This window comes from Equus quagga, chromosome 14 (genome assembly GCF_021613505.1).
Source record: "Equus quagga isolate Etosha38 chromosome 14, UCLA_HA_Equagga_1.0, whole genome shotgun sequence".
Lineage (NCBI taxonomy): Eukaryota > Metazoa > Chordata > Mammalia > Perissodactyla > Equidae > Equus > Equus quagga.
The window spans coordinates 38,895,855-38,910,639 of NC_060280.1; the positions used below are offsets into that span (position 1 = coordinate 38,895,855).

The 14,785-nt window shown below is 35.2% G+C and overlaps 1 protein-coding gene across 10 annotated transcripts in view; it reads right to left on the reverse strand.

Moving 5' to 3' along the window:
* PICALM (phosphatidylinositol binding clathrin assembly protein) overlaps window positions 1-14,785 on the reverse strand; it is a 105,887-nt gene that overhangs the window by 44,448 nt on the left and 46,654 nt on the right. For all 10 annotated transcript variants that reach the window (XM_046637518.1, XM_046637515.1, XM_046637514.1 and 7 more), the window contains exons 5-8: window positions 7,805-7,898; window positions 4,280-4,391; window positions 2,901-3,007; window positions 896-937 (exon numbers count right to left, since the gene is read on the reverse strand). In XM_046637518.1, the coding sequence (XP_046493474.1) occupies window positions 896-937; window positions 2,901-3,007; window positions 4,280-4,391; window positions 7,805-7,898 (355 nt within the window). The remainder of the gene's footprint in view (window positions 1-895; window positions 938-2,900; window positions 3,008-4,279; window positions 4,392-7,804; window positions 7,899-14,785) is intronic.

A 14,785-nucleotide genomic window follows, 5' to 3' on the forward strand; every position in this document is an offset into this window, starting at 1 on the left:
ACAATAAGAACCATTAACAAGGAGGTGTTTAAAAGACATCCCAGAACAATTTAAAACAAGGTAAAAAAGGTGTCGACTATTAAGGAGAGAGTTGACACAAGTGTTAAAAGGATAGTTTATGCCAGGTACTTTCATTCTTAATACTCAGTAAACAAAAAAACAGAAAAAACCTGCAGGTTTAAAGTTTCTTTCCTAGAATTGTTTTGAAGAAGATGATGATAAAAATATAATAATAGCTAATATTAAGTGTTTAATGCTCTAAGCGTTTTTAGGTACTAACTCATTTAATCCCCTCAACCACCTTATGAGGTAGGTATTGTAACATCTCCATTTTAGAGATGATGAAACTTAAGCATAGAGTAACTTCCCCAAATCACACAGCCAACTAGTAGCACACCCCAGACTCAAACTTAGACGGACTAAGCCTGCTCTCTTAAATCCAAAATCAAGTTTTGAGGTTTAATTCTATTTAATACTTCTACCTGAGTCAAACAGCCAAGGTGGAAGGTTTGAAACAGGAAAAATAAATTCTGCATAAAATAATTTTCCACCAATAGTACAGTGAAAAATTTCTTTTAAAAATGTCATTCTCCAAGTTCAGTTCTTTCTTTTTTCTATTTTTGACAATGATGATGGGGAAAAAAAAGAGTTTAAAACAAATAAACTAAAGGAATAATATAGTCATGGTTAGCTCCACCAATATAAAAGCTGAGATCATTTTATCCTGCCATAACGTTAGAACAATCAGCAGCAACATATGAAAATGTTAAAATCTGTCAAGAAATATTACACTGATCTCCTTAGACAGCAGGGGCTGCATTCTTATTCACCTTGTGCCTTTCACACCTAGCGGTACATAGTAGACAGTGAATTGGTATTATAACAATATACTTACCTGTGAAAGGTCCGGTATATCACCTCTGTCAATTCCAACTTGCTGTAAGAAGAAGGAGCATTGTATTTAACAGATAAAAATATAAAGATGTTTTATAAATAAAATTTAGAAAATGACACTTATGGCTAGTACTATGAACAATATTTTAGATAGACTTCTTTAAAATCAGAGTAATACGTAATCTCTAAAGATATTATTCAGTATTTCCAAGGGCTTAGATATTATTTGATGGCTGTGAAAGTTGTAACAGGAGGGGAACCAGAGTTGGAAATTCAACAAGACTCTTAAGTTAACATCTCTACATCTTCTAAGCACCTATATAAGCTACCTTGTCACAATCTGAAAACTCCATCACTTCTACGCATCATACAATAAAAACACTATGGCAAGAATGAGAAAGGCTGATCATGAACAAGTTCCCTGGGGCATAAAAAGAAGTTAAGGAACAAACCTGACGACAATGACTTTGTCTTTCTTCATAAAGTATGCTTTCCCTAAAAAATCACCATAGATAACAATTTTTAAAACCTATGTTCACTCAAGTAGGGCAGGGTTCATACAAGTGCCAAGTGATATCTAACCAGGATATAACTACCCCCACAAAGCAATCCCAGCACACTTTCATGATGTTTAGGCACTAGGCAATCCATCAAAAAAGATAAAAACCATTCCTACTTATTCCAGCACTCAAAAAATTATTTTCCCACCCTGTGGCTGTTTCATCTTCTAATCATTCTCTCTTCCGTTTCTCAACTTCTCGAGGGCCAGTTCGAGAATGTATCAGTAGAAAATTTGATAAAATAGTTCATATTAAGATCTTAACAGCTAATCACTAATGATAAATTTGTCTCCTTCAAACACATTTGAAAAGGTTACTTGTGCCTTTACTCTAAGAACTAAGGTCTCATAATGAAACTGCAAGCCCAAAGACAGCCTCAAAAAAAGCATTTTAGGTCAAGGGAGTCTTCCTATTTCTCAGATCACATGGAGCGCATGGTCTATTCCATCTCAGGGTAAGACCAGGAGATCTGGAGGTAAATAAGGGCTTAAAACATAAGTCAGTAACTATAACTATCAAATGAAAAGAATGTGAGGCCAAATCTTCTTGAGAGATACTTTAAATCCAAAATAAATTTCAGTAGACTTTATAAAATAGCTGATCAACAGCACAAAGCTATTTTCTTCAAAGGTCTCATCATTTGTTCTATCCTATTCCATCTGCTACAGGATAAAATATTGCTATGGAAATAAGAGTGAGAATCACCAACTTGCTAGTTCCAGATTAACTACTTTGATCTAATTGATCAATTATAGCCTAGTCATCTTCCAGAATTATCCTAGCAAGACATCACTGGTGGTGATGGGCTGAGGGTAGAGAAAAGGAAAACAAAAACACTTAAGAGCTGGCTCTGTGTAAGCAAAACAAGGCCTGCAAGCATTACCACAACTACCTTCTGTGACAATTTCAGAAAATTATTTTTCAAACAGATTTGCAAAATTAGATTATTCTATAAACTATATTCATGATTTTCATAATCAATGATAAATAATGAATACACTAAATTCACTTCTGTAGGAGAACAAAACATTTTGAACCCTGTGGCTCCAGTTGCAGGGTCTCACCGGAGGAAAGAGACTTACATTAACATCGAATATTCTTTACCACATTTAACAGAATAAATCTTCTAAAATACATGGACTTCCAAACATAAAACCTGGTGCCACCACTGTGTCCCACCTACCTAATTTTATAAAGAAATAATTTAAAAACAGATTACCTTTCAATATTCAATACTGAATTAAGTATACAGGATATATTTTATTCAGTACCATATCATATTCATACCATAACACAGAATTCAATACAGCATACTGATATGATTGAATAAATACCTTACTATATTTAAGACGTTTCTTTCATGTGGATAATGACTGACTTATTTAAAATCTATACTTAAAGACCAAAAAGAAAGTTAAGAGATAAAATCACTTAAAGATAGTTTACCTCTGCAACTTTGAGAAACTCTGAGATTCTTGTCATCCTAGTCAGGAACTTCTTATAGATGTCAAGACCTTCTTTGCACTGGTTCTTTTTCATATCAAAATATTTTTCTGCCAAAAGTAGATGTAAAAATACTTTTATTCACATCAAAATATAACACTTGAAAAGGAAAAAGGTGAAGTATTAGCTCCAAAGAGATCATACAGGTAACTCGGAAAACACACCTACCCTACAGGAAAAGTACCAGTGTTAAATTAGCTTTGATATTTAAAGCTAACTAAAATAGAGATGCTATTATATTAAAACTAGAAAAATTACTTGACTTTATGCATATTTCTATAGTTTGTTCTACAATATTTCTTCCCTCAGAATTCCCTAGATATGTATTTGCATGTTAATATATATCACACTTTACCATTTACAACATTACTAACTTCTACTTCCAAATATTCTTACTGATGATATATTAGCAAAGATGGCAACTTTACGAAGTCCAAATGTCACTTGGAAAACAAATTTAAACTTAATATACTAACAGCAGTAAAGAAATTAAATTATACTAATCATAGGGTAGAAGACTATGCTTTCCAAAGCTTTGTAGAAAAGAAAATCTCTGTTTTTCACTTGTGAAAAAATAAGCCCAATTTTCCTATCTCCATGGATTAAAGATCCCTGATTTAAGTTCATGCTACCCAAACCTATGAAAAACAAATTTAAATAAATTAAAAAAAAAAAAAGGGGTGGGGAGAACAGGCACATTAGAGTAAACACATTTGACATCTGACTCTTTATAATTTTGGTACTCTTTGCAGACTGTTATTTGTCTATTCCAACCAAATCCCACTGAAAAAAATCAGCATTTCTAGGCAAAATTAACTGCATTCCATAAAGACCTAAGATACAATAAAGCACCACACATTCCTAAAATGCCCCAAAAGTAAAAAGCATCCTTAAAAATAAATGTTTAATGCATTTAAAGTAATTATCAATTTTAAAATTAAATTTAGAAAAACTATCAATTACAATTAAACTTCACTATGGAGTAAACTGTGAGGAAATCAAATTTTTCTGGGACAAAAATTTGAACTCAATTTTTAAGGAATTTTTGTATTTCTAAAATAATAAAACTGATAGAAAAAACCAGATATATCTCAAAAATATAAAGTTCATCTAGCACAACACTCTCGTTGTAAAAATAAATATTTAATCACCTTAGCATGTATAATCAGGTCTAAAATTCTCTTCTCCCAACAAATTGTTACAATGAATAAATACATCTCAATGAATTTTTAGGTAGCTTTAAGTAACAACTCAGACAATATTATTTATCTGTATGACGCAAGATAATAAATAAAATGTTATTAATCTGCAGTAATATTTACCCAACAGGTTAATAATTCCTTCATTGTATGCTGCAAACAGTCTAATGGCATCTTTAAAGAGGAGCATGAAGGCAGCATTTATTACTCCATTTGTAAGTTCATTGCTATTAACCTGGGGAAAAATCAGAAAACAAGATCAGCTTGTCTTATGTTTTAAATGACAATGACTTCTTTCAAAGTAAAATACAGTAAATTCAAACATTTAAGTGTATTAGAGAAAAAGACATTTATTTCTTACAATCAGAGTTACAGCCAAATAAATAGTGCAAAAAATTTAATCAAGGGCCTGGTGGCATAGTGGTTAAGTTCATGCACTCCACTTCAGCAGCCAGGGGTTTGTGGGTTCAGATCCCAGGCGCCAACCTACACACAACTCATCAAGCCATGCTGTGGTGGCATCCCACATACAAAATAGAGGAAGAGTGGCACAGATGTTAACTCAGCAACAATCTTCCCCAACCAAAAAGAGGAAGACTGGCAACAGATGTTAGCTCAGGGCCAATCTTCCTCAAAGAAAAATTAATCAAAGAGTTGCGATTTACGTAAGAGGCACCAGCAAACAAATATCCTACAACATTCAATTTAGTTCAGAAATAAGTAATTGAGAACAAAAGAATCTTTAACTCTTGAAATTCCTAGGCTTTATCTTAAGTCTTTTAATTATAAGTTCATTTCAACATTAAACACTTCTAACTGCAAAAGAAAGCCCATTTCTAGGTAGAAGTCGACTGTATGTCATGAAGGATTTTACTAAATATTTTTAAATCAAAAAGGATTTGTTAAATGGCTACTACCATCACCAAAGCACTGAGCTAAGCTAGACAGAAGACACTTTAAAAAAAAAAGTATACCTTTTCTCAATATTACAAACTCACTCACCTTCAAAGTGGTTATGATAATAATATTGCTACCTCATATGGTTACTGAGAGAATTAAATGATATACCGAGAGTAAAGAGTCTAGTGCAGTACCTTACACATAAATGATCAATATTTATTATTAGTGAATTATGCTGTAACAAAAAATAGCACTTATTCATCTATCAAGAATACTAGAAATGTAATTTTATCTCAAGGAATGAATCAATGGGATAAACCAAAAAGACTTTAAATTCTTTTTTAGATAACACGAATATTTGGCACATGAAAATTAACTTGTTAGGTATAAAGACCATAAGCATGAAGTTGAAAGCTAAGTAACAAATTGGTAAATATTTGCAGAATATCTACCAAGGTTAATTTCCATTACTGAGAGAGAATTCTAATAAAGCAAATGAGAAACAATTCACAAAATAAAAAATACATATGGCTAACAACATATAAAAAGAAGTTTAACTTCACTATCAGGTAAATTAAAATATAATAATCAAATTAAATTGCTGGACTATCCTTTCTTGAGCAGCAGACTAGTAGGTATCAAAATAATCAAAACCAAGGTATTATTCAGTGCTGATAAGGATCAAGAAAAACAGGTACCTGTTGACAAGTGACTGGATCAACCCTTTTGAAGTGTAAGTTGGCAATATTTTAAAAATTTAAATGTTTATGTTCTTTGAACCACCAAATTCTTTTTCTAGGCATTAACCCTATAGAAATAGACTTATAAATGTATAGATACACACATTATCTAATACACACACAAAGTATTTAGTGTCCTACCCTCCTGTTTTATTCCCATTTATTTTCTGGATCAAAAAAACAGAAAAACTATAATAGAAGAATCAGGTAAATTGTTACATTCAATGAAGTACAATACAGACAATCAAAAGAAAACGTAATTTTATAAAGGTGCTCACAATATTTAAGTGGAAAAAAATTTCATAGTTGGACCCTCTCTCTATAAAAACCAAATCAAGGGGGCCGGTCCAGTGGCGCAGCAGTTAAGTTTGCATGTTCCGCTTCTCAGCGGCCTGGGGTTTGCTGGTTCAGATCCCGGGTGCAGACATGGCACCACTTGGCAAAAACCATGCTGTGGTAGGCATCCCATGTATAAAGTAGAGGAAGATGGGCATGGATGTTAGCTCAGGGCCAGTCTTTCTCAGCAAAAAGAGGAGGATTGGCAGCAGTTAGCTCAGGGCTAATCTTCCTCAAAAAAAAAAAAACAACCCAAAACAAAGCTCAGTAGTTACATTAATCCCTTATGTCTTCCACACTAGAGGCCAAGAAACCAGGAAACTTGTTTTTTTTGAGGAAGATTAGCCCTGAGTTAACATCCACGGCCAATCCTCCTCTTTTTGCTGAGGAAGACTGGCCCTGAGCTAAGATGTATGCCCATCTTCCTCTATTTTATATGTGGGATGCTTGCCACAGCATGGCTTGGCATGCAGTGCTTAGGTCCACGCCTGGGATCTGAACTGGCGAACTCTGGGTTGCTGAAGAGGAGCACACAAACTTAACTGCTACGCCACCAGCGGGCGCCCAGGAAACTTTTTTTGTAAAAGGCCAGATGGTGAGTATTTTCAACTTAGCGGGCCACATGGTCTCTGTCACAACTATTCAACTCTGATATTACATGGCAAAAGCAGTCATTCACAATACTTAAACCAATGAGCCTGGCTGTGTTCTAATAATACTATTGCAGACACTGAATTTAAATTTCATATAATTTTCACCTGTCGAAATATTTTTAGAATTATTTTCAATCATTTAAAAATGAAAAAATCACTCTTAGTTCACAAGCCATACAAGCACAAATAGCAGGCCACAGTTTTGATAACTCGTTCTAGTCTATCAAGCAACTACAGGATTTATTTATTGAACACTATGTGCCACACAATATTAACAATGGGCACGCAGCATAGAAAAAGCAGATCTGGTCCCTGGCCTCAAGAAGCTTAAAGACTACCAATTAATAGCACAAGTTAAAAGAAAAATCAATTTCAACATGAAATTATCAGTTCCATCCACTAACTTGCACTGCAAGCTCTAAAATAAAATGTCTTAATATAGTTAACCCCAAAAGAAGACTGGAAAATGCTAACATCTAACATATTACAAACAAATGACAAAGGTGACAACTTGGCTCAAGTAATGGTCATTTAAAACAAAAATTCCAGGGAACACAATGCCCTTGGATAATAGCTACATAACAGGCTGTTACAAGTGTATTTGAACTTCCTTTTATTTCTTAATAATTGTCATCCTTTGAGTCCTACAAAGCAGACAAAAGTGAAATATTAAGTTGGCTTTTCATAAAAAATCTTTACTCATTTTTTAAATCTGAAAACCATTATCAAAAAGTGTAGATTTTCAGAGCAAACCCTTCACTACTCCATCACTTTCTTTAGCTTGTATAGTTTACATTTATAGAGCTAGAGAAGCACCACCCAAGAAATCAGCGTAAATCTAAAACAATTATGAAAATAGAAAGTAATCTGATTTGGGACCACATTTGTAGAAAATCCCTGGCCAAACAGGATATCAGTGTAAAAACATCAGAGTCTATGAAAACTTGAGAAAAAAATTCTGATTATGACGTAATTTTTTTAAACCTTAATTTATAAAAGCATTTGTGTGATCAACTTACATTAAAATCAAGAAGGGCATCCATTTGATTTTGAATAATTGGTACAGTTTTTAGGAGTTTTTCTGTGTTCATTGTTCTCATAACTCCATCAGCCCTGTTTTAAAAAAAAGAAACAAGTGAATCTGTTATTAAATCTACACTTTGAACTTCCATCCGGTTCTCTATTTAAACAGAGAACAAGTTGCTATGAAACATCACATATTTTTAAGTCTATTGACCCTGAAACCTCAAGCAGAAATCATGAAGAAAAAACAAAAATGGGAAATATTATTTGTCCAATATCAAGGTGCTCATTAAAAACACAAAACATCATCAAGATGTAAAACATGAGACATAAAAATCAAAGCTTACATTATATAGCCATGTTTATAGTGCACTTTTCACATAAGGAAATCATCTGATCCTCATAGCACTCATGGTATGTAAAGGGCAGTTTCACAGATCTTTTGTGTGTTTTGTTTTGTTTTTTTAAAAAAGATTTTATTTTTTCTTTTTCTCCCCAAGGCCCCCTGGTACATACTTGTCTATTTTTAGTTGTGGGTCCTTCTAGTTGTGGCATGTGGGATGCCGCCTCAGCATGGCTTGATGAATGGTGCCACGCCCACGCCCAGGATTCGAACCAGTGAAACCCTGGGCCCGAAGTGGAGTGCGCGAACTTAACCACTCAGCCACGGGGTTGGCCCCAGATCCTTTGGTTTTAATTACAAATTAAAAAAAAAAAAAAAACCTGCCTCAAATCACCAAACAATTAGGATGTGATGGAGTCTTGGTGAGCACTGCTTTATTTAATGTATTTTATTCTTGACTCAAACAGCAATGGCTTGTAATACAGAAGATTATAACTAAAATTATTTTATTACAAAATAAAGGATAATTTTACCAAAACATTCTAATCTGGCCATTAAAATAAGTGATACTTAAGAGGAACGTTTTAATAAAATATTCTGTTAAATATTTCCAGAAAAGATTTCTTTAGACATTCCGAAAGATAGTGAAATGTTGGCAGTACCAAATAAACTGAAATTATACAAAACTGGTACCAAGAACACTACACTAACAGATTCTGGGGCGAAGGCACACAACTAACACTAAGTGCTTATTACATATTGGGCTCCATATTAAGGGCTTCATGTATGTTTTTCAAATCCTCACAAAAATCCTATAGTCTTGTCCCATTTTATAGATGATGAAATTTTAGGTTCAGTGAGGTTATATGACTGTCGAAGGTCAGAGACTAATCAGTGGTAGGGACCTTATGCAAACCCAGGTGTATTAAGTCTCCAAAACAGTGCTTTTCGTAACCTTTTGGCAGAGTAACAAGGCACTTTCAAAAGTGTGTAGGCTTACTCTAATCTACAAATGACCCATACTTATACACAGCTCTACCCTGAGCTACCCCTCCAACCCTTCAACCACAACCCCAGATGCCAGAAAAACAATTAAGCTATGAAAAGCAACAACAGTGCTTTGCATGACAGAGTTTGAAGAACAAACACTGGACTGCCTTAGGTAGGCAGCGATTGACCAGATGTGTAAACCCATGGACGCCTGTTTCCTCTCAAGTACTAAACTACATTGACTGGTATCAGCTGCTGAAGTTTGGGATAAGGACACCACTCTTTCTTTGAAACCCTTTCTTAATTCTCATACACATCACACACTCTCATTTTTTTTTTTTGAAGATTTTATTTTTTTTCCTTTTTCTCCCCAAAGCCCCCGGTACATAGTTGTATATTCTTCATTGTGGGTCCTCCTAGTTGTGGCACACTCTCTCATTTTATCAGTCACCATTAGTCCCCTTTTAGTTCTCTCTCCCCTCTCCTTGCTGAGGTCACTTTTTGACCTCCTGGTCACTTTCCCTCCATCACAAAAGACCTGAATGCTGGCTCAGTTTTTCTTGGTTAACTTCAACATCTACATGGACAACCAATCCACCAACTTGCTCTCAAAGTCCCTTGACCACAGCCCCTATTCCCATGGTCAGATACTGACCTTACTGCTCCCAGAAACCACATTAAGCACACTTCCCCATTTAAAAATGTGGACAAAGAGAACAGACTAGTGGCTACCAGGGGAAAGGTGGGGTGGGGGCTGGGCACAAAGGGTGAAGCGGTGCACCTACAACATGAATGACAAGCATTAATGTACAACTGAAATCTCACAAGATTGTAACCTATCATTAACTCAATTAAAAAAAAAAAAAGCACACCTCCCCACCGCCATGAAAAAAAGACAAAATTCAGACACCTTATCCTATGACAATAACCTTTTAACCTTTCAGCTGCCTTGATCAAGTATCCCCATAGCAAAAACTATTTGACTTCATCATAAACCTCACACTGATCCTTTCTCATTTTTACTTCCTTCATCTGGCTTAGAATTCTACAGACCATTATTATAATCACTCCCTTGCAAATACCCTTAACTCTTGCATTTCTCTTCTTCCGTTACAGTCACCTGGCAAATTCATGATCCAGGGTGAGCAAACATTTACCTCCTCCATGCCTGTACACACGGAGCCGAGTGTTGGTAAAGAAAGACACACAACTGAGCAAGCTGGTAAAACTATAAATTCATGATCATCAACTGCAAATGGGGACTCAGCACTGCCAGCAATCCTCTTAGCCTTCTCTAGTGAATTTCTCTAAGTACTTTCAAACCTCCTTCTCCTACCCCTCCTTTGCTGCCTCCCCACACACAAACTCTCAGCTCATAACTCCCAAAATATTTCATTTAGAAATAGAAAATGACAAAAAGAGATTGAGCATCTCACCACCAAAACTACATCTTTCTAGTCTGCTCCTGTTACATACAATAGAAGTAGTCTCTCTCTTTCTATCAAATGTAACTATCACTCACACAGGTCCTCTGGATTCCACTCCATCACAATCCTTTGGTTGTCTTCTTTTTCTTTAACACAGCACTGTCCAACAGAACTATCTGCAGTGGTAGCAATGTTCCATATCTGCACCATTCAATATGGTAGCCAATAGACACATGGCTATTGAGCATCTGAATGAAATGTGACTGATACAACTGAGAAAATGAATTTTTATTTTATTTCACTTAAATCAATTTAAATTGCCACATGTGGCAAGTAGCTACCATATCGGACACTGCAGCTCATTCATCTCTTCTTTTATACTAGATCATTCCCATGAACATGCAAGCAAAGTCTCTAGGATCATCATTCTTTAAACACGCCCCCCGCCCCCAACACACACACACAGTCTCTCTCCCATTAATTTCATATTCCTCACTCAGCCACCACTTGCCTTGCAGAGCCAAGCATACTTCTCAAAAGAGTTGCCGCTTCCTTGCTTTTCATTCATTATTCAACTCATTCCAATATGAGCTCCACCCTACCACCTCAGCTAAACTTCTCTAGTTTAGGTCATCTAGAAATGCCATGCTGCTTTTCCAAGGGGTACTTGTCTAACATGATCTGACTAAACTTTTCAGGATCATTCAAAAGTTTCCCCTCTTTGGGGCCGTCCTGGTGGCGCAGCGGTTAAGTGTGCATGTTCTGCTTTGGCGGCCCGGGGTTCACCGGTTCGGATCCCAGGTGCAGACATGGCACCGCTTGGCAAGCCATGCTGTGGTAGGCATCCCACACAGAAAGCAGAGGAAGATGGGCACGTATGTTAGCTCAGGGCCAGTATTCCTCAGAAAAAAGAGGAGGATTGGCAGCAGTTAGCTCAGGGCTAATCTTCCTCAGAAAAAACAAAAAAATTTCCCCCATTCTTGTAATACTCTACTCTCTTAGCATCCCCTATACCTCTCTCTCCTTGTTTTCTCCCCACTACACTATCACTTTTTTAGTCTCTTTTGTTGGCTCCTCATCCTCTGTCCATACTCTAAAATAGATGTTGTGCTATCTCAAGGTGTTTCTGAGCCCTCTTCTCTCATTCTATACTCACTCCCCAGGTGATCAGTCATTCCCAAGGCAGAAATTACCAAAACACTATTGACATATTTGTATTGCCAGACTAGAATTCTCAAGTTTCAAGTTAATATGTCCAACTACCTATTTGACATCTCAACTTGTAAAAATCATAGTATCTCAAAACTAGTATTTCCAAAACTAAATCCTTGACTTTTTACCACTGCACCCTACCCTACACACCACCCCCAAAAATCTTCCCAGTAAAAGATGTCATCTCTCCAGTGACTGACACCAGAAACTGGGGGTCCATGTTTGATTCCTCCCTTTCTTTCTTCCCAGAGAACTTTAAATTTCTCAATTAAGAAAAACCTTAACAGTTACCACATAGTTTATATAGACTTCAAAAAACTCAATTTACAGGCCAAGACTGGTGGCTTAGTGGTTAAGTTTACACACACCACTTCAGCAGCTGGGGTTCAGTTCCCAGGCATGGACCTACACCACTCATCTGTCAATGGCCATGCTCTGGTGGCAGCTCACATACAAAAAGAGGAAGATTGGCACCAGACATTAGTTCAGGGAGACTATTCCTCAGCAAAGAAACAAACTCAATTTACAAACCTAAATGCTTGAATATGATTCAAACCAGATGCATGACAACTCATACTCCATGAAGAACACAAGTTTTTATGGATTCTTAAATAGATTTTAATTAAATTCAGATACTCACTTTGCAAATACAAGAACAATGGATTAAAGGCTGATCACCCATGTCCTTACTCACAGACAATACCTGGATTATTCTTTCTTTTGTTTGTTATATAACAGTGCCTTGACACTTTGAACTGTACCAATTTAGAATTGAAGATAATTCAACATAAGTTCATATTACCAAAAAACAGAATGTTAAACAAAAAAAAAATGAAAGGACCAATGTTTAACAACCAACTGTAATGATAAATCTACAGGCAACTTATTGGATCCATTTTTCATAGAATCACTTAACGTACTGTTTACAAACTCATCTAGTCATCTTTTCAAAAACTTCTACATTTAGACACTGTGGAAAGTCCTGAAGATATGACTATGAGTAAGACTATATTGTATTCATGGATGTGACAGTATCACATAAAATCTAGCAAGAGAAACAAGGCTTCCTCAAGAAAATAATGTCTGAGTGAATTCTTGAAGAATGACTAACAATTTGCCAAAATAACAAAAAACAGGCTTTATAAAAGCAGTAAGTATATACACCTGAAAGTAATTTAACTATTACTAGGCAATAATTCACTTTGACTTTTGAATATCCTATATTTCTATTAAAAATCATAATTGGTCTCCACCTCATTTTTTTTAATTATACCAAGATATATTCCAAATGAATCAAAGATTTAAATATAAAATACTGAATCCATAAATATATCCAATGAAAAAATGAATAGGTAATTGATCATTTTGGGGTAGAAAAGTTCACTGAGTTTGCTTAAAAGACAAAAGTCAAAAAAGTAAGGATAACAATTTTGATGTGCCACATAAGTTTATTTTTGTTTTTATTTTTTTTGAGGAAGATTAGCCCCGAGCTAACATCTGCTGCCAATCCTCCTCTTTTTGCTGAGGAAGACTGGCCCTGATAACATCCGTGCCCATCTTCGTCTACTTTCTATGTGGGACGCCTACCACAGCATGGCTTGCCAAGCGGTGCCATGCCTGCACCCGGGATCTGAACTGGTGAACCCCGGGCCGCCGAAATGAAACGTGCACACTTAACTGCTGTGCCACCGGGCCGGCCCCCACTTAAGATTTTAAAACCCTTAATAATTCTTAAAAAAACAAAAAGGAAAAAATATTTGTAACCCATGACAATTTATTTCCTCATACACAGAAAGCTTACTGTTAGAGCGCTTGTCATGTGGTAAGCATTACATACAATATTTCATTTAATTCTCACAACAATCCTAATAGATAAGTACTATTAACATCATCATTTTACATTTTACAGATAAAATAACTCACATCCTAAGTCGAGGTTTCCTAATTCCGCCACAGCATTCTACTATGGTACAAATGGGTTTACGTATGCCAACACATTAATCCCTAACACTTCAGCCTCAAGTAGTCTTCTCCATTTAATCACTCTCCTGTTAGACATAGTATCAGTTTGTGTGCCACTATGTGAAAAAAGTTAGCAAGCTGATGGATATGTAATAAAAGATCCTTGTTCTTAGGAAATATGCACTAAAATATTAAGGAATATAAACTATAAAAAGGCATGAGGTATGTAATCTACTCTCAAATGGTTCAGAAAAAAGTATACACACACACAGAATAATTAAACAAACGTGATAAAAATGTTAAAAACTGTTGAATCTGAGTAAAGTGTATAGGAGTTATCTACATTATTCTTGCAACATTTCTGGAAATGAAATTACTTCAAAATAAAGTTATTTTTTAAAAGTTAGCAAGCTGGCTGAAGTATCTTAGTATCTTAGTATCTAGTCCTTCATCTAATGGAATGAAGCTAGAATTTATCTGACTAAACCTACTAGATTTATATGACTAAAGGTCAGCTCTTAACACTATTCAACACAATAGAAAAGAATAAAAAAAACAATAGAGAAGTGGGCAAAGGACACTGAAAGGTAATTAACAAAGCACGAATGGCATTTTAAAAGAGAGAAAGGCTCAATGTCACCATCTACTGAATTATTCAATCAACCAATATAAAATAAAATGAACACCTACCTAATGAGATACATATTTTCACGAGGATGGATGAATACAGTGAAAGTTATTTATAACTATATTTAATTCAATAATTTGTTACAATTTTTATAAAGGGCAATTTGGTGTTTTCTATTAAAATGTTAAATGTATATTTGGCCTTCGACCTGTCAATTCTAAGAATTTATTCTATAGGAAACTTCACTTAAGAATGCAACCACATGTAAAAGGATGGTCAATGCATTGCTTTTGTAAGATAAAAAATAGGAATAAATCCTATGTACATCTAGAACACAATTCTATAGCCATTCAAAAGAATGAGATGGATATATGTGTACAGATATCAAAAATGTCTAAGAAATATAGTAGGGGAG